At 37.0% G+C, this 22,834-nt stretch overlaps 1 protein-coding gene across 3 annotated transcripts in view; it reads left to right on the top strand.

Moving 5' to 3' along the window:
• The window catches only part of Dnaaf4 (dynein axonemal assembly factor 4), a 44,147-nt gene that overhangs the window by 6,814 nt on the left and 14,499 nt on the right, over positions 1-22,834 (top strand). For all 3 annotated transcript variants that reach the window (XM_027924819.2, XM_027924816.2, XM_071607323.1), the window contains exons 4-6: positions 10,998-11,229; positions 16,859-17,004; positions 19,998-20,107. In XM_027924819.2, coding sequence (XP_027780620.1) covers positions 10,998-11,229; positions 16,859-17,004; positions 19,998-20,107 — 488 coding nt within the window. The remainder of the gene's footprint in view (positions 1-10,997; positions 11,230-16,858; positions 17,005-19,997; positions 20,108-22,834) is intronic.

Raw genomic sequence — 22,834 nt, 5'->3', positions numbered from 1 at the left:
CATAATAGTTCTCAACATTTGATTATAGAACTTACTATGTTATATGAGCCATCTGCTAATTGCATGTGTTCTGGAAAATCTGTGAAAGTCAAAGGTATAGTACTTGGGTGGTAAGCTGGGTGCTGTGGTGCATGCCTGTAGTCCAAGGTACTCTGGAGGCTGAAGCAGGAGGATTGCAGGTTGAGGGCAGGCTGGGCAACTTAGTGATACTCTGTCTCAAAATGAAAAATTAAAAAGGGCTGTGGGCATAGATTAGTGGTACAGTTGCCTAGTGCTAGGTCCTTAGTTCAATCTACAGCACAGGAAAACAAAATTAGAACTTCTCTTTCTGAGAGTGACTCCTAAGAAACTCTAATATTTCCTTGCCTTTAGTTAGCTATAAGAAAATTCTCTATTCTCATCACTGAAAAAAAAAAATCTCTGACTTCCCTTGTCTGATAATAGGTCATTAAGCCCCCCTTTGATTTTTTATCTCACTCTAGTTAGAATGGCAATTATCAAGAATATAAGTAACAATAAATGTTGGTGAAAATGTGAGGAAAAAGGTACACTCATACATTGTTGGTGGGACTGCAAATTAGTGCAACCACTCTGGACAGCAGTATGGAGATTCCTCAAAAAACTAGGAATAGAACCAACATTTGACCCAGTCACCCACTCCTCACAAAAGATTTAAAATAGGATACTACAGTGATGCAGCCACTTCAATATGTATAGCAGCACAATTCACAATAGCCAAGCTATGGAGCCTACCTAGGTACCTTTCAACATATGAATGGATAAAGAAAATGTGGTACACAATGGAATATTGCTTAGCCATAAAGACTTTGTACATTTGCTGGTAAATGGATGGAATTGGGGACTATCATGCTAAGTGAAATAAGCCAGTCCCAAAAAGTCAAAGGTTGAGTGTTTTCTCTGATATGTAGAAGCTAGTCCAAAATGGGATAGGGGGATAAAAAAAAAAAAAAAAAAGAAAAGAAAGAAGAAAGATCAGTGGAGTAGACAAAGAAGTATGAAGGGAGGGGATAGGGAAAGACAGTGGAATGAACCTGTGAGTGTGTGTATGTGTGTGTGTGTATGTATATATATAGGAACATATGAATATACCACAGTGAATCTCACCAGCATGTGCATCCACAAGATACTAATTAAAAAAAAAAAAAAAAAACCACACAAGTAGAGGCGCTGCGTGTGTGTTTCAGCGGTAGAGCATTCCCCTAGCATGGGCGAGGCCCTTTGTTCAATCCTCAGCACCACATAAAAATAAATTAATTAATTAAAGATATTGTATCCAACTACAACTAAAAAAATATATTTAAAAAAAAACTACAAGTAGAAAAAAACTATAAGTAAATAGGAAAAGACCAGTAGAGTAGAGGGGAGGGAGTAAGGGGAGGGAAAGGGGAAATTTTGGGGACTGAATTAGAACAATTATATTATATTCCATGCCTTTATAATCATATCAAAATGAATTCTATTGTTCTGTATAACTAAAAGAACCAATAATAAAAAGACCCTCCTCAGTCCAGAGGTGTCCTGCCCCATACCTTGAAGGAAGAAATGGTATACATAGAACCTTGCTGGGTTTCCTCACCTTGCCTATGCAATGAAGTCTCCATAAAACCCCAAGAGGGCAAGGTTCTGAGAGCTTCCATATATCTAGGTATGTGGAGGTTCCTGGAAGTAGCAAGCTTGAAGAGGGCATGGAACTTCTTTACTACTTCCCCCATACCTTGACCTATATGTTGTATCATCTGTATCCTTTGTAATATCCTTTATGATAAACTGGTAAATGTGTTTCCCCAAGTTCTGTGAGCAGCTTGAGCAGATTATCTGGACCCTTCACAGGTCAGAAGCACAGGTAAAGACCACCTGGGGCTTGTGATGACATCTAAAGTAATGGAGTGGGGTGGGGTGTCAATCTGTGGCATCTGATGCTATCTCTAAGTAGATAGTATCAGAACTGAACAGGATTAGAGAACACCCAGCTGCAAAACTGCTCACTTGCTGATGGGGAGAAATTCTTACATATCTGGTGTTAGAAGTCTGTGTTGATTGTGGTGGGAGATGAGAGGAAAAATAGACATTTTGTTTTTCTTAGATTCAACCTCTTTCTCCTTATTGCAGGGTAATAATTTGCTCTGTAACCTCACTTTTCTTATGAGTCCAAGAAAACTTGACTTTTAGTTTTTCCAACTTTTTCTTATTGTAAGAATAGGAGTAACAATTTTAAAGCTCTTTTCTTGTTTTTCAAATTTATTTAAAGTCTCCACAAAAACCCAGTGGGGTTTGGAGAGCTCCCAGATGGCTGGATGTGTGGGGCTTCCTGGAGGGTGACACACTTGAAGAGGGCAAAGCCACAAGTTTTTGCTCCCTCACCCAGAAATGAGTCAGACCTTTTGCCAACAAAGCTGCTGGGTTCTTTTTTGCTAACATCATGTTGGTAAAACTGACAGGCTCATCATCCTAGCTAGAAGTAAGTAGTTAGGAATATTTTCAGGCAGGACAGAGCTTCCCTTTGTTCTAACCTATAACTTTGTCAGTTTTCTTTAAATAAACACTTTTCAATTTGCAGTTTTCCTTTGGTTAATTTCCAGTGCCCTAAAATGATTGTTTTTGATAATTCTATCCAGTTTTATCCTTGATATTTATGGAGAGGAAATGGCCAGCCTTTCATATTACCATAAAACCTGAACTTTTTTATTTTGCATATGAATTTTACATTTATTTACCAAGTTTCCTATGATTCCTTTTGGTATTTTGATTGAATTTACTTGACTATAAATTAATTTGCAAAGCATAAACCTATTTACAGTACTGAGGTTTACTTTCAGGAACATTTTCAGGAACATTCCTTTATCTTCATTTATCTTTATTTATTTGGATTTACTTTATGTCCCTTAGGAAAATTATGTAGCATACATATAAAACTTGCTCATATTTTGTTAAATTTATTCTTAGCATTTTAAGAATTTTTTTTCCTGGGTACCAGGTATTGAACCCAGAGCCTCATGCATGTTAGGCAAGTACTGTTCCACCAAGCTATATCCCAGCCCTTCATTCTTAGCAATTTAAGTTTTTCTGGGTACTGAGGCTTTAGTTCAGTAGTAGAACACTTTCCTCGAATTCATGAAGCCCTGAGTTCTGACCCCTAGCACTGCAAAAAAAGAAAAAAAGTGTCTAAACATTGTCAAACGTCCCAGAGTGGGGAGGGGCAAATTGCCCCAAATCAATCACTACAGTGTTCCCTATTTTAGAGTCTTTCCCTGTCTATCTCTTTGATATGTTTGTTCTTGAGTTGGATCCTTTTATGATAAAAGGTAAATATATGTAAAGAGTTTCCCTGAGTCTTGTGAGTTCTTATAACAAATGATCGGAGATTTTAAAAATTTTTTTTTTTCGTTGTTGATGGACCTTTATTTAATTTATTTATTTATATGTGGTGCTGAGAATCGAACCCAGTGTCTCACACATGATAGGCAAATGCTCTACCACTGAGCCACAACCCCAGCCCTGATTGGAGAGGTTTGTGGGAACCTCCACTTTATCGCTGGTCAATTAGAAGTATCATAGCCCTAGACTTATTATTGGCATCTATTTGAGGGCGGGGCAATTTTGTGAGACTGACCCTAAACCTGTGGGATCTGGTGCTAAGTCTAGGTAGATAGTGTCAGAATTGAATTGTATTATAGGACACCCAGTTGGTGTTAGAGAATTGTTCAGTGTAGGAAAAACCCACACATCTTGGTGATCAGAAGTATAAAATATTGTAAAAACCAGTCATAGTGAAACACACCTAAAACCCCCAGTTATTCCAGAGGCTGAGGCAGAATTGAAAGTTCTAGGCCAATCTGGGCAACTTAGACCTGTCTCAAAATAAAAAGTGTTGGGATGTAACTCAGTGGTGGAATGCTTGCCTAGCATGTGTGAAGTCCTGGATTCAATCTCCAGTACCCACCTCCCACCCCCCAAAAAAAAACAGTATTATAAAAGCATAGCAGAGGAGAAAACTGTTTTTTCCCTATACATTCTATTTTTTTGATACATAATTTCTCTTTTTCCTTAGCCATAAGCTTTATGTTATTTCCTTTATGCTTTTCTCTTTGTCATATTCCTTTTCTGAGAATCCTTTCTTTGTCCCTCTTCTTCCTCATTACTCTCTGAGAGTATTGTATGTCTCTAATGTAACTTACTATAAATTAAAATTATAGATATAATTCCCTTAACTACACCTTGGCTGTAATACCAGAACTTTACTATTACTTTTGATTTTAAGAAGAGTCTCACTTTTGGTAATCAATACTTAAGTCATGTGTATTTTTTAAAACATTATTTAAAATTCACTCTACTGTCCTCTATCATGCTCTTCTGACATGATGTTCTGCCTCAGCTCAGACCCAGAGAAATGGAGTCAACCAACCATGGACTGAGACCTCTGAAACTATGAGCCCCAAATGAACTTTTCTGCTTCTATCTTGTTCTTATCAGGTATTTTGGTCTCGGTGAGGAAAAGCTGACTAACAGAGAAAAGACAGATGCTGATAATAAGATGCTTTGAACACTCTAGTGGATAGAGTTCATCCAATCTGGAAGCACAGGGAGGCCAGTTGGCAGTGTCCTTCTAGGCTGTGTACCTCCCTGAATTGTTCTATCCATATAGTACTGATAGTTAACTTATTTTTCCAAGCCATAACATACCCAATGTGCCTTCTGTCTAGCATATAAGGGAAGAAACATGTCTTTCTTTGATTAAAAAGATTTTCAGAAGCCTGGATTTCTAAAAAATGGTGGTCCACAGACCAGATAACCCAAATTCTAATTAGTAAGTGTAAGGTCCTACAATAGCTTCATCTGCCTAAGAAAACTCATAGTATCAAGGACTTTTGCTCCACTACCAGCATCTTCTGTAGAAATAACAGATCCCATAGCAAGTAAAACCAGGACACAGATGTGCCCATCTTTAACAGATATGGTGCTCTTTTGGAGTCAAATTCTACCTTCTGATGTTGACATTGCTCCTCTGGAAGACAGTCAGGAACTGGAAGCCCATCTCCATAGAACTCTGTCTGGTTTTTTAATTCCACCTATGTTCACCAGTAGCTGGGAAGAATATTTGAGGTCAAAGGAAAGGAGTCAGGAAGGAACTTTTGATTGACTACTATGAGGAATCCCCCTACCCAATTTGGTTGTCTGTAAGACTTCTTCTTTTCCTTTCTTTAGGACCAGCAAAATCTCCACTCCTGATTTTTCCAATTTCTACTTTGTTTTCTGGAAATTGATGTTCCAGAATGGATGAAAAAATCTTTGGGAGGAACAGGGTAGGGGGTATAGTACTCTAGAATTCTCTAGATTTCTGCGTGCCACAAGGATCCTGGCAATGAGCTATCTGTAAGTTCTTAGTTTTGGATAGTAAAATGAATTCTTTTTCTTCCATTTCTTCTATCAATTCCACCCTCCCTTCTCCTCCCTGCCCTCCCCTTTTCTTCTCCCTTCCTCCTCTTCCTCCTCCTCTCTATCCACCTCCCTTCCCTCTCCTTTATCTCTTTCTTTCTAACTAATTTAGTGATAGTTTAAGAAGGGACAGTTATGGGACTGGGGGTGTAGCTCAATGGTAGAGTGTGTGTTTAGTATGCACAAAGGCACAGCTGAATCCTAAATAGCAAGCAAAGTAAACCCCCCACCAAAATAAAACACCCAAAACCAAAACCAAAACAACAACAAAGCAAACAAGGAATAGTTAGCTAGACTTCATTCCATTTTAATAGAAATATATTTTGACTGTTTTCAACCCTGAGACACCTTAGCTATTTTCTTCATGCCTTGGCACTTGGAGAAAATTAGGTTTTTGTTTTATTTTTACTGATAAATGCTTACTGCCTCATGTCAGCCCTGCTTCTGGTGTTACTTGACTCCCAGGGGTGACTGTATGCTCTTGAGTCTTTCAATTTCTCTTACCTCCCAGTTTAGAAAGTAGCTGAAGCACATAGTTCTAAGTGCAATTGAACAAGGTACTTAGAGTAGCAGCTTCTTGGGTAGGTGAGAATAAAGTGATGGTGCTGTGGGGTCGCTAGTCATGTGCCATTCTAGATAGAGAAAAAAAACATGCAATAGGAAGAATATAAGAAGAACATAGTGCATGTGGGGTGTGTTAAATTGTTGATGAGTTTTTTTTTTTTTTTTTTTTTTTTTACATTTATTTTTTAGGTGTAGATGGATACAACATAATGCCTTTATTTTTATGTGGTGCTGAGGATCGAACCTGGGTCCCGCCCGTGCTAGGGGAGCGCTCTACCACTGAGCCACAATCCCAGCCCCAAGAGTCTGGGTTTTATTATTGGACCATTTCTATTATGTATTCTCCACATAGATTTTTTAAAGTATCTGTTTTTAGTTGTAGATGGACACAATACCTTTATTTTATTTATTTATTTTTATGTGGTGTCAAGGATCAAACCCAGTGCCTCACACATGCTAGGCAAATGCCCTACCACTGAGCTACAACCCCAGCCCTCTACATAAACTTTTACATGTCACTTAAACACTTTTCACTTTCCTCATTTGCAAAGTGGGGAAAATAAAAGTAGCTAGCTCATATGATTGTTGCAAAGATTAAACAATATAATGCATGTACTATTGAGTGCTTAGCACAGTGTTAGGCTTGGTTATTGTCATCATTCATATTTAATTTCCACCCAAAATACAATTGGTGTGGTAGAGGATGAGGGGTCTTATGTACGTAAAAGATTTTGTACCATGAGAAACCACCAGCAAGAGCAGGGACAGTGATACATGGTATTGTTTGTGTTGAAATGTCTACTGTGCTTTGGGAGAGCATCTTGAATGTAAAGACAAGGGCCAGGGCAGTGGTGTGGAGCTAGGAATTTTCTGAGTAGGTTGTTAACCATAGCCATTTTTAAATACTAAATCAAACTAAAATTAAACATTTTAAAGGTGTATACTTTCCTAATTACTACATTTTACTATTATCTAAGTTTCTGAGAAGTTTTTAAAAATCTGCTATATCTGAAGAGTGGAAACACTATATAATGGTGAGCTACTGAGCATCTCTTCCCAACACTGTTCCCAGTGACAGTAGCTTGAAATGAGCCAGGGTTGGGTATTTGCCCCATGGAAATAAGCAGATACTGCAAATCAGTGCTTTCCCCACTTCTGCAGAGCTGGTTGTGGAATCTCTGTGGCTATAGTACCAAGCCAGAGAGATTCCTTAGAATAGCCAGTAGAGTGAAGATGAGTACTGAATCTAAGGACTTAGAATGGAGAGGAGAGGACAGACTTGACAGTCACATTAGTGTTAGGATCTGCGTGCACAGTGACTAACTGAACGTGGGGGAAATAAAGATAAAGATTGAAGCCTAAGACAAAGGTCTAACTTGCGGAGCTCTCCTTTGCTGCCTTTGACGAAGCAAAAGGCAATATTGTGAGCTGTCCTGTAGAAAGGCCCTCATGGCTAGGAACTGAAGGTCACTTCTGGCTGTCAGCCAGCAAAGAGTGGTGGCCTTTAGTCCAATAGCCTGCAGGGTGCTGTATCCGGCCAACAACCATGTATGAGCTTGGAAGCAGATCTATCCTCACTGAGCCTTCATATCAGATTCCAGCTCTGGCAGACATCTTGATTGCAACCTCTTAAGAGACCTTGAAGTAGAGATCCAAATAAGCTGATGCCAATTCTAGACCTACCCAAACCATGAGATAATGAAGATGTGTTGTTTTAAGCTGAAATTAAAAATTAAAAAAAAATAATAAAATAAAATTCACTCTGCCAATATTGATTATGAGGGGTAAGGATGTCTAACTCTTCAAATACTTTTCCTTTTTCCTTGTCATAGGGCAGAGAGAATAAAAAACAAACATTATTAAATTAGGTGAAATCAACATATTGTCCTTTTAGATTGTGACTTCCTCTCTAATAATGACTGTTCATTATCCCCTTTGCCAGGTATGTAAATGCTGGTTCTTTGCTGTGTATGGATTCTTCCTCACCTATCTTGTTGGAAGTTCACTGAACTCTCTGAACTTGGAATATGTAGTAATTATTATTTTCTGTGCTTAGTTCAAGCCTTACATGGATATGGATATATTTTGTCCGTTTTTCATTACTGTAAGAAAACAACTAAAGATGGGTAACTCTATAAAGAAAAGAGGTTTATTTAGCTCACAGTTTTAGAGACTGAAAGTCTTAGATCAGGAAGCCCCATCTGCTCAGCCTCTGGTGGATAACATCATGACAAGAACATTTGTGAGCAAGAGATCACATCCCAAAATAGGATGCTCAGGGATTCAGGAGTCAGGCTCAGATTTTATAACAACATGCTCCCTTTAGAACCAACCTAACAGGTTCCTAAGAACTATCTTAATCCCTTCCAAGGATAGTACCCCTAGTGACCTAAGGATCTCCCTCTAGGCCATAGTTCTTAAAGGTCCCACCTTACCACCTCCCACATCACCACTCTGAGGATCAAGCCTCTAACATGTGAATGTTGGGGAGCAAACCAGATCCAAATCATAGCAACAGAATTAGGACTCCTTCATTATGCTATGAAATTTATTTTAAAGTTACTGTGTCATAGTTCAGTAGGAAAATAATTAGTCTTCCAGAAGACAGTATTAAGTCAAGTAGATATTATTGACCACCTTTCAGTGCAGATTTCTTACTTATAATATTTGTATCCTAAAACAATACAATCTTTAGGATCCTTCATCCACCATGTCCATATCCTAGAACCACTTTAGATGTGCTATTTAAATGTAAATTACTTTAAATATACATTGCTGATAGAATCAGCAAGTGATGGAATGTCAGTTGGAGTCCTCATTGCTGATATAACCAGCAATGTATACTTATACCTATAATTCCAGCAACTCAGGAGGCTGAGTCAGGCGATCACTTGTTTGAGACCAGCCTCAGCAACTTTGTGAGACCCCATCTGTCGTGATGGGCAAAAGGTGTGACTTATGCAGTCAAGGGGGAGAAATAAAGAATGTCCATGTGCTTCTGCCCCTTTTCAGTGCTTTATTCACTCAAATCATTCAATACAATTTCACTCTATAGGTTCTCTTTTTTAAAATATTCATTTTTTGTTGTAGTTGGACACAATACCTTTATTTTATTTATTTATTTTTATGTGGTGCTGAGGACCAAACCCAGGGCCTCGCACGTGGTAGGCAAGCACTCTACCGCTGAGCCACAACCCCAGCCCACTCTATAGGTTCTTAATCAAGAAAAACGACAATCCTTAATGTGAGGCACTGCAATGGACATAATCAATTCACAGCAAACAATTCTAGATTAATTCTAAGCACTACAAACACACTTAATCATGACAGGCTCATGACAGACATTCCCTCTGCATATTAAGCTCAAGTGTCTGATCAAAAGAAGCCTTAGGCTTTAAGTCCAGCAGATGCCCACTCATTCTGACCTTGGTGATCAGGTCAGGAACCAAGGCAGGCTTCTCCTGTGGTGGACCTGAAGGCCGGTTGAGGAGAGGATTATAGGGAGAAGTTGCAGCTTTCACCATTGTCAAGATGTGGCTGTAGAGTTTGAGAGTGGTGAGAACCACGCAGAGGATCAGGCAAAGGATAACAAGTGATTGGATGTCAGTCCAGGTCCTCATCAGGCTCTCCAGCTTGTGTGCATCAGTATTGGCTGGCTGAATATCTGTTCATTTGCTCCATTACTTACACTCAATTTGGGGGCTTTTGACCCCCCTTTCAATCCTTATCAGCTACCATTGGATTTCTCAATGACATCATTTACCCTGGGGTTAAAACATCTGGTCTGATGGTCCCCACCCTGATCTTTTCACCTTTCCCCCTTATCCTGTGAGGACAGCCTAAGTTACTCTAAGTTTATGGAGGAGGTGGGAGAGTGACTTGTTTGTGCCTGAGGGCCATACTGGAGGGCTCCTTAGGTGTGCCTGGTGAGACTTGCAGGTTTCAAACTGGAGTTTTTTAAAATGTAGTTGCTTAGACTTAGGCCTTAGGCCATCCTCACACCATTTCAGAACAAAAAAGGGCTAGAGATGTAGTCTAGTGGTAAAGGGCCCCTGGGTTCAATCCACAGTACTATAAATATACATTATATTTATGTATATTTATATACATAAATATTTTGTACACACACACACACACACACACATGAAAGTAAAATTGAAAATTCAGTTCCTCAGTCACAGTAGCCACAAAGTGTTTAATTAGCCATGTGTGGCTGATGACTACTGTATTGGGTAATAGGACATTTTGATCAATGAAAAAAGTACTTCTCTAAAGGATAGAGGTGAGAAATTTTCTTTACCATATGAAAGTCAGATAGTTATATACACCAACTATTTACTCTATTTAACATTTATTCTTGTCCATAAATTGAAGACATTTTTAGAAGTGAAAAATGTTGCCACATTCCTATACAAGATACTGATTTCAAATCATCCAGTGTTTAGCTTTTCATGTGAAAGTGTTAAACAGGCAGCAGGATAAAGATTTCAAACATTTCCATCCACCAAAAACAAACTCTCTAGTTTATCCTTCCTATTTCCTTTCCTTCTCTGTCCTCTTTTCTCAGGTAAGGGTAGGCACGCACAACTTCAGTCTTAAGATGAGGTAAGACTTGGAGAAGTAGAAAGGCAAATGTTTGTGTATATGTTTTGGTAGGTGTATGTAGGTTTTGGGGAAAATGACTTAACTTTTAGAATAATCATTTTTTATATGAGTAATCTGAGGTTAGAGGAAGTGATTGCCCTAGATCAGAATAGTGGTAGATCTAGGACTAAAACATGTGTCCATGACCCACAAATCAATGGGCATTCTACTAAATGATTTGTCTTTCCCATTTTTATTCTTTATTCACTATTATTGCTACAGATCCAATGGCAAAAATTTAGAGGTAAGAATAATTAACTATTATAATCAATTTATTTAAAGAAAATGATGCTTTTTATGTGTCTTAAAGGATTTGGTAATTGTAATTTTTACAGATTGAAGAAGAAGAGAGGAAGAAGATAGAAGATATGAAAGAAAATGAACGAAAAAAAGCAACTAAAGAATTGGAAGCCTGGAAAGAGTGTCAAAGAAAAGCTGAAGAACGAAAAAGAATTCAGAAAGAAGAGAAATTACATCAACAAGAAAAGCAAATTGACGAAGAAAGAAAAAAATTAAGACATAAAAATCTCACTAAAAATTCAACATCTAAAAATCTTGCCACAAAAGGTACATGATTAATATTTTTTTGGAAAAGTGAGTACTGTTGGTAAAGTATATATGACACTATTTTAATATGATAATTATTATTATTTTGGTAAACCTGTTCACAGTATTAGGTTGTTTTTTATATTGAGAATAAGCACTATAATATGAAGATTAAAATGAAATGTTAATATATAAGAAATATATTTCTTCTTATAAGAAGTAGTAAACTTTTCTAATAAAATGACTAAGGATTCAGTGTCTTTGCTTATGTGCCTTAAAAAAAAAGATGCAGATGCTGTTGAAAATGTTCTTAATTTAGGTCTCAAAAGAGTTGGACTGGCCAAGCAGCATAAGGAGTATTCATTTATTCCTTTAAATATGAGGAACTAGGAATTTCAGTAAAAGACTCTTTCCTAACATGACTGAGGAAAGTGAGTACTATAAGCAAACTTAGTTTTCAGTATATAACAAGGGCTGCTTCTGGCCTTTGATCCTGATGCATTCAAAGATAGGTAAAAGATTATAATTGTTTATTGAAAGCTAAATTTGACTTTATCTGATTTTAGAATATTGAATTTTATTGTAGATTTATAGAAGTCTCCCTTTATCCTTGAGGGATATGTTCCAGGATCCCCAGTGGATTCCTGAAATTGAGGATAGTAATGAACCCTATATATACTATGCTTTTTCCTATACATACATACCTATGATAAATTTTAAAGTTTTAAATTGTTCACTGTTCTGAGTAGTGTGATAACATCTTGTGCCATCCTGCTCTGTCCTTCCCAGAATGTGAATCATCCTTTTGTCCTCTGTATCCCTGTAGTATGTACCTGTTAGTCACTTAATAATCATTTTGGTTACAGAATCCTGTGAGAATGTTTATGTTAACAAATTAGGCAACTGAAATGAAATGTACTAATTTATTGAAAAATAAAGTGTACCCTAATTGGCACAGATAAAAGAGCAAATTTGAAAAGACACAGTAACTGAACTGGCTGTTATAAATCTTTCCACAGGGGCATTGTAGTTTAGTGGTATAACATTTGCCTAGCCTGTTTGAAGACCTGAGTTTGATTCCCCAGCATGGGAAAAAAAATTCTGGGAAAAAAAACCTCCAGATCCCAATGGTATCAATAATGGATTTGGGCTGGGCTGTGGCTCAGCGGTAGTGCACTTGCCTGGCATGTGTGAGGCACTGGGTTTGGCTTTCAGCACCACATATAAATAAATAAAATAAAGGTCTATAAACAACTAAAAAAACTTTAAAAGAAAAATTTCAAAAATGGATTCTACCAGACATTTAAAGAATGTCTGAAAAACGAAAAAGAATTCAGAAAGAAGATAAAATAATACCAATTTTACATAAAACTCTTTTATGAAATAGAGGATAGAGGAACACTTCTCAACTCTCCCCCCGCCCTTTTGAGGCCAATATAATTCTAAAATCAAATTCTAACAGAGACATTACAGAAAAAGAAAACTGTAAACCTATGTGCCTTATGAATATAAATGCAAACATCTGCAACAATACAGTAGCAAATTAAGTCCTACAATAGAAAATAGAATTTATTTAGGACTGCAAAGTTGGCTTACCATTTGAAAATCATTCAGAGTAATTCATCACATTAACAGAATAAAGGAAAAAATGTGATCATTTAAATATTACAGAAAGACATTTGACAAGATCCAACACTCATTTATGAAAAATTTCTCAACAAACTTCATATTTTCCAAGCAAACATCATATTTACTGTTGAATTATTGAATACTTTGCCCTATAGATCCAAGAACAAAGCAAAGATGTCCATTTTCACTATTTCTACTTAACATTATACTTGAAGTCTTTCCCATTGTGTTAAGACAAGAAGAAGAAATAAAAAGCATAAAGATTAGGTGAAGTTGGGTGTGGACATTCAAACCTAGAATCCCAGTGGCTTGGGAAGCTGAGGCATGAGGATAACAGGTTCAAAGGCAGCCTCAGCATCTTAGTGAGGCCCTACTTAACCTAGCAAGAACCCAGTCAAAATAAAAAAATTTTTTAAAAAGGCTGGATCAGTGGCTAAGCCCCTCTGTCCAAATAAATAAACAAAAAAGGTGAGAAACAGAGATGATTTTCAATGTAGAAATCCCTAAGGAAGATACAGAATAACTACTAGAACTAATAAGTAGATTTAGCAATGTTTTGGGTTATAATATTATGAAAGTCACTTGATATTTTTATTTATCAACAGCAAACAATTGGAAAATCAAACTTGAATCCATTTGTAGTAGCCCTAAGAAACATAAAATATTAATGAATAAATTTAACAAAAGAAATTCAAGATCTCATCACTGAAAGTTATGGAGTCATTGCTGAGAGATAGTTTAAAAGGCCTACATAAATGAAAAGGTATAACATGCTCATGAATTGGTAAACTTGATATTGTTAAGGTGCTAATTCTTATTGATTGATTGACTGACTGATTTTGATTGATTTTCATCTAGGGATTGAACCCAGGGATACTTTACCACTGAGCCACATCCCCAGTCCTTTTTTTTTATTTTTTATTTTGAGATAGGGTCTTGCTAAATTGCTTAGGGCCTCACTAAGTTGCTGAGGCTGGCCTCAAACTTAAGATCCTCCTGCCTCAACTTACAAGTGCTACAATTACAGGCATGTACCACCATGCCTGGTTCCAATTCTCTTTTTCTTTTTCTTCTTCTTCTTCTTCTTCTTCTTTTTTTTTTTTTTGGTTGTAGATGATATTACACAATACCTTTATTTTATTTATTTATTTCTATGTGATACTTAGGATTGAACCCAGTTCTTCACATGTGCCAGGCACGCACACTCTACCAGTGAGCCACAAACCCAGCCCTCTAATTCTTTTTAAATTGACCTATAGATTCAGTGCAATTCCAGTAGAAATCCCTTAGAGGCCAGGTGCAGTGGCACATGCCTATAATCCTGCGGCTCAGGGGGTGGAGGCAGGAGAATTGCAAGTTCAAAGCCAGCCTCAGCAATTTAGCGAGGTGCTATTAGAGAAGGTAGAAGAATTACTAATAAAATACAAAATAAGGCTAGGGATGTGGCTCAGTGGTCGAGTGCCCCTGAGTTCAATCCCTGGTATCCCCCCCACAACCAAAAAAAAACCCTTAGAAATTTACAAGTTGATTTTAAAATTTTATGAGAATGCAAGTGACCTAGCAAAAGAAATGAAAAAAAGGGGGGTGGATTAAACTACCTGATTTGAAGACTTAGCATCAAGCTACAGTAATAAAGACAGGGTGGAACTAATGAAAGAATGAATATACAGTTTAAAAGAGCAGAGTACAGCATGGTACATTAGCACATGCCTGTAATTCCGGCTACTCTTGGATGGGTGAAGCAGGAGGATCACCAAGATCGAGGCACACACCTGGGCAACTTAGTGAAACTGTCTTGAAATTTAAAAAGAACAGGCCAGGGATGTAGCTTGTAGTAGAGTGCTTGCCTAGCATGTGCAAAACCCTGGTTCAATCCCTAGTACTGAACAGTAGGCTATGATGCTAAAATAAAGAGTACTGAGGAAGCAAGAGATTTGGAAAATTTTTCAGAAAGTAGAACAGAATGACAAAAAGATTTAAAATAGAAAAAATAAAACAATTGGAAAATTCATCTAAGACATCCAATATCAAATAATAGAAATATTAGGAAAAGGGAAAGAAAAATAGGAGAGGAAATCATTAAAAGTGTTTTCTTAAATTCTGAGAATTAAAATAAATGAGTTTTTAGGTTGAAAGGTTCAAGCTAGTCTTTTTGTTTTGAGATGGTATCAGAGAATGCCACAGACTGGGTTATTTATTTATTTATTGAACCCAGGGGACTCTACCACTGAGCTATATCCTCACCCCTTTTTATTTTTTATTTTGAGACAGGATCTCAATAAGTTGTCTAGGCTTACAGTTAACTTACAGTCTTCCTACCTCAGCCTCCCTAGTAGCTGGTATGCAGGTGTGTGCCATCACAGCTGATTATGTTTAGTTTTGTAATAGTTGACAACTAGTTTAGTTTCATAATAGTTATGGGTTTTTCAGATTTTCTATTTTTTTCAAGTTTTGGTAACTTGTTTTCTAAATTGGTCATTTCATCTTTTCAAATTTGTTTCCATAAAATTTTTCTTATTTAATTATGTCTATTCTTAGACATCAGGTAGGTTCAAGCTAACCATTGTAATAAAGAGGTCCAAAAAATTAAGTTATTTGTAATGTGACACTTTCTTTTGCTATAGTGATCAATCTCGGTCTGATAGATGACTCTGTACCCACAGGAACCAAGGTCCAGACTGATATATTCACTTCTGTCTCACATCATCTGACCGGCATTCCTAGGTTCAAGAGGCCTTTTCTCTTCCCTGCACACCTCCTTTGAAATGTCTTTTCTAATTTTTTATTTAATTATTTATTTATGGGATGGATCTCTCTGTGTTGCCTAGGCTGGCCTGGAACTCGTAGGCTCAAGTGATTCTTCTACCTCAGTCTCCCAAATAGCTAGGATTATACCTGGCCTTTTTCAAGTTTTTAAAAATAGTAGTGTGTTTTTTTCCTTTTTCTCTCTTTGTTTATATTTATTTTCTGTCAAGGGTATTACTCCCTTTTGTGTGTGTGTGTGTGTGTGTGTGTGTGTGTGTGTGTGTGAGAGAGAGAGAGAGAGAGAGAGAGAGAGAGAGAGAGAGAACACCTAGGGGCACTCTACCACCGAGCCACATCCCCAGTCCTTTTTATGTTTTATTTTGAGACAGGGTCTTGCTAGGTTGCTGAGGCCAGCCTCAAATTTGTTATAGTCTCAGACTCCTGAATTGCTACCGTTACAGGCATGTGGCATTCTACCTGGCCCTATCCTATTTCTTGCAAATCTTTTTTTTTCCACCAGTTTTAATATTTGCGTTTAAGCCTGTGTATCATATTTTTGGTCCTTTATTGATAGTTTGCTTTTTATTGTTGTTGCTGTTGTTTTTAAGCTACCTTTTCTTTTCTTTATTCAAATAGGTTATATTCCAATTTCTGTTATATGAACTTAACAGTCATTACAGCACATCACCTTTATAAAAATGTTTAGCTTTTCATTAGTATTCTTTGCTTTTTCTCATTTCCTCTCTTTGATGGATGAAAAACTTACACTCTTACAAGGAAATGTGTGGGAGATATTGTCATAGAGTGTAAGAAAGTTAAGGTAGTATTGACAATGATGGATTTGCATAGGTGCTTCCTCTAGAGTTGATGTAGAGTTGTCTAAGTGCCCTTTTTTAGAAATGATGTAAATTCAACATTGTGGTTCAATAAAGAGAATCCTAGAAGAGTAATGGAGTTATTGATTAAAGAATAGATTAGCTGTCATGTTATTTTTTAAAATAATTTTTTAGTTGTTGATGGACCTTCATTTTATTCATTTATTTATATGTGGTGCTGAGAATTGAACCTAGGGCCTCACACATGCTGGGCAAGTGCTTTACAACTGAGCCACAACACCAGCCCTTGCCATGTTATTTTATATTTCTTTTTGAAGAAAATATTTTTGGTTCATTTGTTTAGGATTTCAGAATTAACTTAGATGTGTAATCATCTTAAAAGTCAATTTGTTAACTAGAAAGTGAGAAATAAATGATTTATTTCTACATTGCTTTTGAAGAGAGAAATTCAGAAAATATATTTTTGGGGAAGTTAAAGGAAGACTGTATTCCTGCACCTCGCTCTGTTGGAAATATTAAAATCAACTTCACCCCTCGAGTATTCCCAACTGCACTCCGTGAATCAAAAGTAGCAGAAGAAGAGGAGGTAGATATACTTGCTTTTGTTACAGTGATACCAGTTAAAATGCTTTAATTTCATTTCATCTGTCAAAACTTGTATTAGTTCTGTATTTTTAAGTATTTATTGTACTAAAGACTTCATGACTATATTCATGAATGTTTTCTTATGAGAAAGTATATTTTGAAGGTTTATTGTTGACTCCCAAATACTGATGAGACAACATTGATTTAATAAGTATTATTATTATTTATTCTAAAAGAGAAACTATTGCACTTATCATTTATTTTATCAGATGCATCATTTTCTTCTTTTTTTTTTTTTTGGTGTGTGTGTGTGTGTGTGTGTGTGTGTGTGTGTGTGATGCTGGGGATCTAACTCATAGCGTTGTACATGCTAGCAATCACTCTACCACTGAGCTATATCCCCAGCCCTCGGTAATGTATCAGTGAACTTTGGAACAGTATGTATTTTAGAAAAAAAAAAAGATTTGAAAATTATCATTAAACTTTCTGAGCCCTGGACTTTAAGTATTGTATCCTTAATTACATAAACACTAAGAAGTATATTTTTTTACTGTAAAGCAAGACTGATGCCTCTCTCAGCTGAAAAGTTGTTGTACAAACTAGGCACAGTGGCACATGCCTACTATAATCCCAGCAGCTGGGGAGGCTGAGGCAGGAGGATCACAAGTTCAAAGTTGGCCTCAGCAACTTAGCAAAAATAAAAAACAAAAAGGGCTGGGGATATAGTTCAGTGGTAAAACACTCTGGGTTCAATCCCCAGTACCAAAAACAAAACAAAACAAAAAAAAACTGTGGAAACAACTGAAGATCTTAGCTACTTGGGAGGCCAGCCTGGGCAACTTAGTGAGATCCTGTCAAAGGGATGGAGGTATAGCTCACTTTCCTAGCACATGCAAGGCCCTCAGTTGAATCCCCAGTACTTGGGATTGGGTTTGTATAAAGACTGACAGTTTAAAATCATCATCTAGTGCATTTTCTGTTCAGGCTGCTATAATCAAAATATCACAAATTTAGTGGCTTAATCAACAAACATTCCTTTATTATGGTTTTAAGATCAGGGTGGAAGGAAGCATGGCCAGATTTTTGTCGTGGGTCCTCATCCTAGTTTGTACACGACTACCTACTTAATATACCTTCACATGATGGTGGGGAAGAAGAGCTTTTTGATCACTTTTTTTTTTTTTTTGTACTGCTGAAGATTGAACCCAAGGGTGCTCTGCCACTGAGCTATATCCTCAACCTTTTTAAAATTTTGAGACAGGATCTTGCTAAATTCATTAAGGCTAGCCTTGAATTTACAATCCTCTTACCTCAGCATCCCAAGTACCTGGGATTACAGGCATGTGCTACCACTCTGGCTTTTCTCTTCCTATAAGGAGACTAAGCCCATGATGGGGTTCTACCTTCATGATCTTATCTAAACTTAATTACCACTTAAAGGTCCCATCTCCAAATACCATCACGTTGATGGTTGGGGCTACAACATATGAATTTGGGGTGAGACACAAGCATTCAATCTCTAAATCTAAATAATATTTCTATCTATTGAAAGAAGATGAAAAAATTAAAGTTAACTGTTAATTAAAAAATCAGATCTTTGTATATGATATGGTTTGATTAGAGTTTGTCCCCCATGTTCAGTAGCTTTCTGTCACTGTGAAAAAATACCAAAGGAAACCAACTTATAAGAAGGAAAGATTTATTTTTAGATCACAGTTTTGGAGGTTTTAGTCCTTTGTTGATTGGCCCTGTTTCTTTTGGTCCTGTGGTAAGGCAGAACATGGAAGCACATGGCGGAGGAGACCTATTTACCTCATGTTGACTAGGAAGCACAGATAGAGTAAAGGGACTGGGATCCCAGTATCCCTTTGAAGGTCATACCCTCAATAACCTAACTTCCTTCCATTAGGCCCCACCTCCTAAAGGTTCTTCTTCCTCCCAATAGTACTGCAATCTTTTTGTTTATTTTTTTTTTTAAATTTTAGGCGGCAAGTACCAGGGATTGAACCCAAGAGCACTTATCCACTGAGTCATATGCCTGGCCCTTAAAAAAAAAAAAAAAAAAAAAAAATATATATATATATATATATATATATATATATATATGTGTGTGTGTGTGTGTGTGTGTGTGTGTGTGTGTGTGTGTGTTTTAGTTGTAGATGGACACGGTATCTTTATTTTATTCATTTATTTTTATGTGGTGCTGAGGATCGAACCCATCAGCACAGATGGAACCCAGTGCCTCACACTCGCTAGGCAAGCACTCTACCACTGAGCCACAACCCCAGCCCTCCCTAGCCCTTTTTATTTTTTATTTTGAGACAGGTTCTCACTAAGTTGCTTAGGGCCTCACTAAGTTGTTGAGGCTGGCTCTGAACTTATGATCCTCCTGCCTCAGCCTCCCGAGTCTCTGGGATTACAAGCATATGCCACCACGCCTGGCTGTAACCAAGCCTTTTAAAACATGGCTTTGGGGGACATTTAAGATCCAAACTATAACATCCCCCAAAGGTTCATATGCTAGAAACTTGGTCCCAAAGTAAAGGTATTGAGTGGTGTTAGATCTTTAAGTGGTGAGGCCTAGCAGAAGGTGCCTGGGTAATGAATACACCATCCTTGGAAATGATTAGTGCTAGTCTTGAAGAGTGGATTATAAATCAGGGAGCCTGGCCATTTCCTATCTCCTGCTTCCTTTCTCGTTATATGATCCCCCACCCTACACACCCTGCTCTCGCTCTCTCTCTTACTCTCCCTCTCACCACACCCTTCACACTTGTGCCCACCACATGCCATTCACCATATTGTAATGTAGCCAGAAGGCTCTTACCAGAACCTGACCAGGTAGGGGTCATTCAGTCTTAGACTTAAAAGCCTCCAAAACTATGAGTAAAATGAACCTCTTTTCTTTGTAAGTACCCAGACTTAGGTGTTTTGTTATAGCAACACAAAATAGACTAAGACAGTGTCCTTTCCAAGACTTCCTTTTCATTTCAGTGGCTACATAAACAAGCTGAGGCACGAAAAGCGATGAATACTGATATTCCTGAATTTTGCGACTTAAAAGAAGACGAAAAGAACCCAGAATGGTTGAAGGAGAAAGGAAAGTAAGTTGTTTAAAATCTGACCATGCGATGTAAAATGTATGTAGGCATTGGTAATAATCACATTTTCTGGATATTTTGACCTCTGTGTTTATAGTTTTTGTTAGTGAGGAGAGATAACACAAATAAGCAAATAAGGTAGGCAGGGCCTCCATACTTAAGAAGTCAGATAATATGACAAATATGGGTCTTATTTATTTTTGGTACTGGGGATTGGCCTCAGGGGCACTTGACCACTGAGCTACATCTACAGCCATATTTTGTATTTTATTTAGAGATAGCATCTCACTGAGTTGCTGAATGCCTTGCTTTTGCTGAGGCTGGCTTTGAACTCATGATCCTTTTATTTCAGCCTCCCGAGCCTCTGGGATTATAGGCATGCACCACCACTCCCTGCTATGGGTCTTATTTTTAAATATAAATGTCATATAAATGAAAATATTTCATCTTTTGGGGTGTTTATTAACATCCCTTTTAAAGCTGGGTATAATGGTGCACACCTGTAATCTCAGCAGCTCAGCAGGCTGAGACAGGAGTATCACAAGTTCGAAGGCAGCCTCAGCAACTTATCAAGGCCCTCAGTAACTCAGTGAGACCCTGTCTTTAAGTAAAATACAAAAAAGTGCTGGGGATGTGGCTCAGTGGTTGAGTGCCCCTGGATTCGATCCTCAGTACCAAAAAAAAAATTGATTAATTAATTAAATAAAATCCCTTTTAAAATCACTTTTACATTTAGCATAAGTCCTTCCTAATACCTTCCTTAAAAACAGTTTTTAAAATAATTATTTTTATTATTCATTTCTATTTATTAAAAAGTACTTAATTGCCAGGTGTGGTGGTACATGACCTTAATCTCAGCTACTCAGGAGGCTGAGGTCAAATTTGAGATCAGCCTCTGCAACTTAGTGAGATTTGTCTCAAAATTCAAAGGGCTGGGAATGTAGCTTACTGGTAGAGTGTTACTGGGTACTGTCCCCATACCACAAAAAAATCAAATTAAAAAAATTATAAATAATTAAGTCCCAAATTATTTTTTAAATTGCATTTTATATCTAAACTGTCATTTTATTTTCTATGTTTGGTTCTGTGCATGAATATTTTAATACAGTTATTAAAAACAGTGAAGTGTAGTGTATTCTGGGTAGCAATATGAGCTCATACTTTGAGAAAGTTGTGGATTTTTTTTTTTTTTTTTTGGTACCCGGAATTGAACCCAGGGGCGCTTAACCACTTAGCCACATCCTTATCCCTTTTTGACTTTTTGTTTTTTATTTAGAGACACAGTCTCACTAAGTTGCTTAAGGCCTCACTTAGTTACTGAGGCTGTCTTTGACTTATGATTCTCCTGCCTTAGACTCCCAAGTTGCTGGGATTACAGGCATGTGTCACTATGTTCGGCTTTCTTTTTTTCTTTTGTAAGGTCCATTAGACAACATTAGTTCCTTCCACCTTCATAACTTAGGAAACTATCTCAAGATCTTTAACTTAATCACACCTGCAGGGTCCTTTTTATCATATTAAATAACATATTCATGAATTCTGGGAATTAGGATTTTAGGATGTAGACATCTTTTTGGGGAACATAACATCTCTATTTTTCTTTTCTCATATTTTCTCTTGGTCTTTTCTTCTGTTACAACACCAGGGGGTGGTTTGTTGCATTTAGGTGGATTTGGCAATTTTTCTGAAGGTTAGAAGCTTGAGGTATGATAGGTTGGTTCTTCTTATTCTGAACAGTAAAATTAATGTGATCTTTCCTCTTCTATCTCTTCTTCCTTTTTTCCTTCCTCTCCATTTATTCAACCATTAAATCAACATCTGTTGGTTACCAGTGACTTGCCAGACTATAGCATGGAACTGCACTAAGAGAGCAGGGTAGAGACACACAAATACTTTAATACTGAATGGGAAGTACAGTAAGTTAGATGAGGAAAGGAATATGAAATTATGGAAAAGGGGCACCTAACCTTAAAGGCAGGAAGGTAAGCTGAGAAAAAGCTTTATACAGAAAATAGTACTTGAATTCCTTTTAATGATAAGTAAGTTTTAGGAGGAATATAGAGAAAAGCATTTGTTTTAGGCAGAGGTGACAGAATGAACAAGAACACAGAAACAAGAAATAGTATGATGAAACTACAGGAAATTTATTCTTTGCTGAAACATAAATTTGACACTATGGAGATTGACGAATGAGCCTAGACGAATGCTATAGAGGCTTGTAAGATTCTTTTTTTTTTTTTAATGTTGTAGTTGAAGGCCTTTATTGCTTTTTATATTTTTTTATTCTTATTTGTTATATATGACAGCAGAATGCATTACAATTCATATTACACATATAGAGCACAATTTTTCATCTTGTAAGATTCTTACATGTTAGACCATAAGGTGGAGAAAAACTTTTTTTGTTGCAAAAACCCAGACAAAGCCTTTGAATTATGCCTCTATTATAGAGAAAGGGTGATTTAAGAAATATTTATGGAGTAAAATGGTCAGAAATTATTATTATTTTCAGTGTTGGGAATTGAACCCAGGGCCTTGAGCATGCTAGGTAAGCTCTCTACCATTGAGTTATACAGCAGCTCAGAAGTTCTTGACTGATTGTTGGGAGTGAGAAAGAAAAAGTACTTGTGAGTGACTTCCACATTTTTAGCTTGAGTGATTGTGGGATGCCACCAACTGAATTTTAGAATACTTAGAAGAAGAACTAGTTAGAAGGGAATGCTAGTAAGT

Source organism: Marmota flaviventris, chromosome 2, assembly GCF_047511675.1.
Source record: "Marmota flaviventris isolate mMarFla1 chromosome 2, mMarFla1.hap1, whole genome shotgun sequence".
Lineage (NCBI taxonomy): Eukaryota > Metazoa > Chordata > Mammalia > Rodentia > Sciuridae > Marmota > Marmota flaviventris.
The sequence above is the reverse complement of the archived record's forward strand: the minus strand, read 5'-3'. Positions and strand labels throughout refer to the sequence as shown.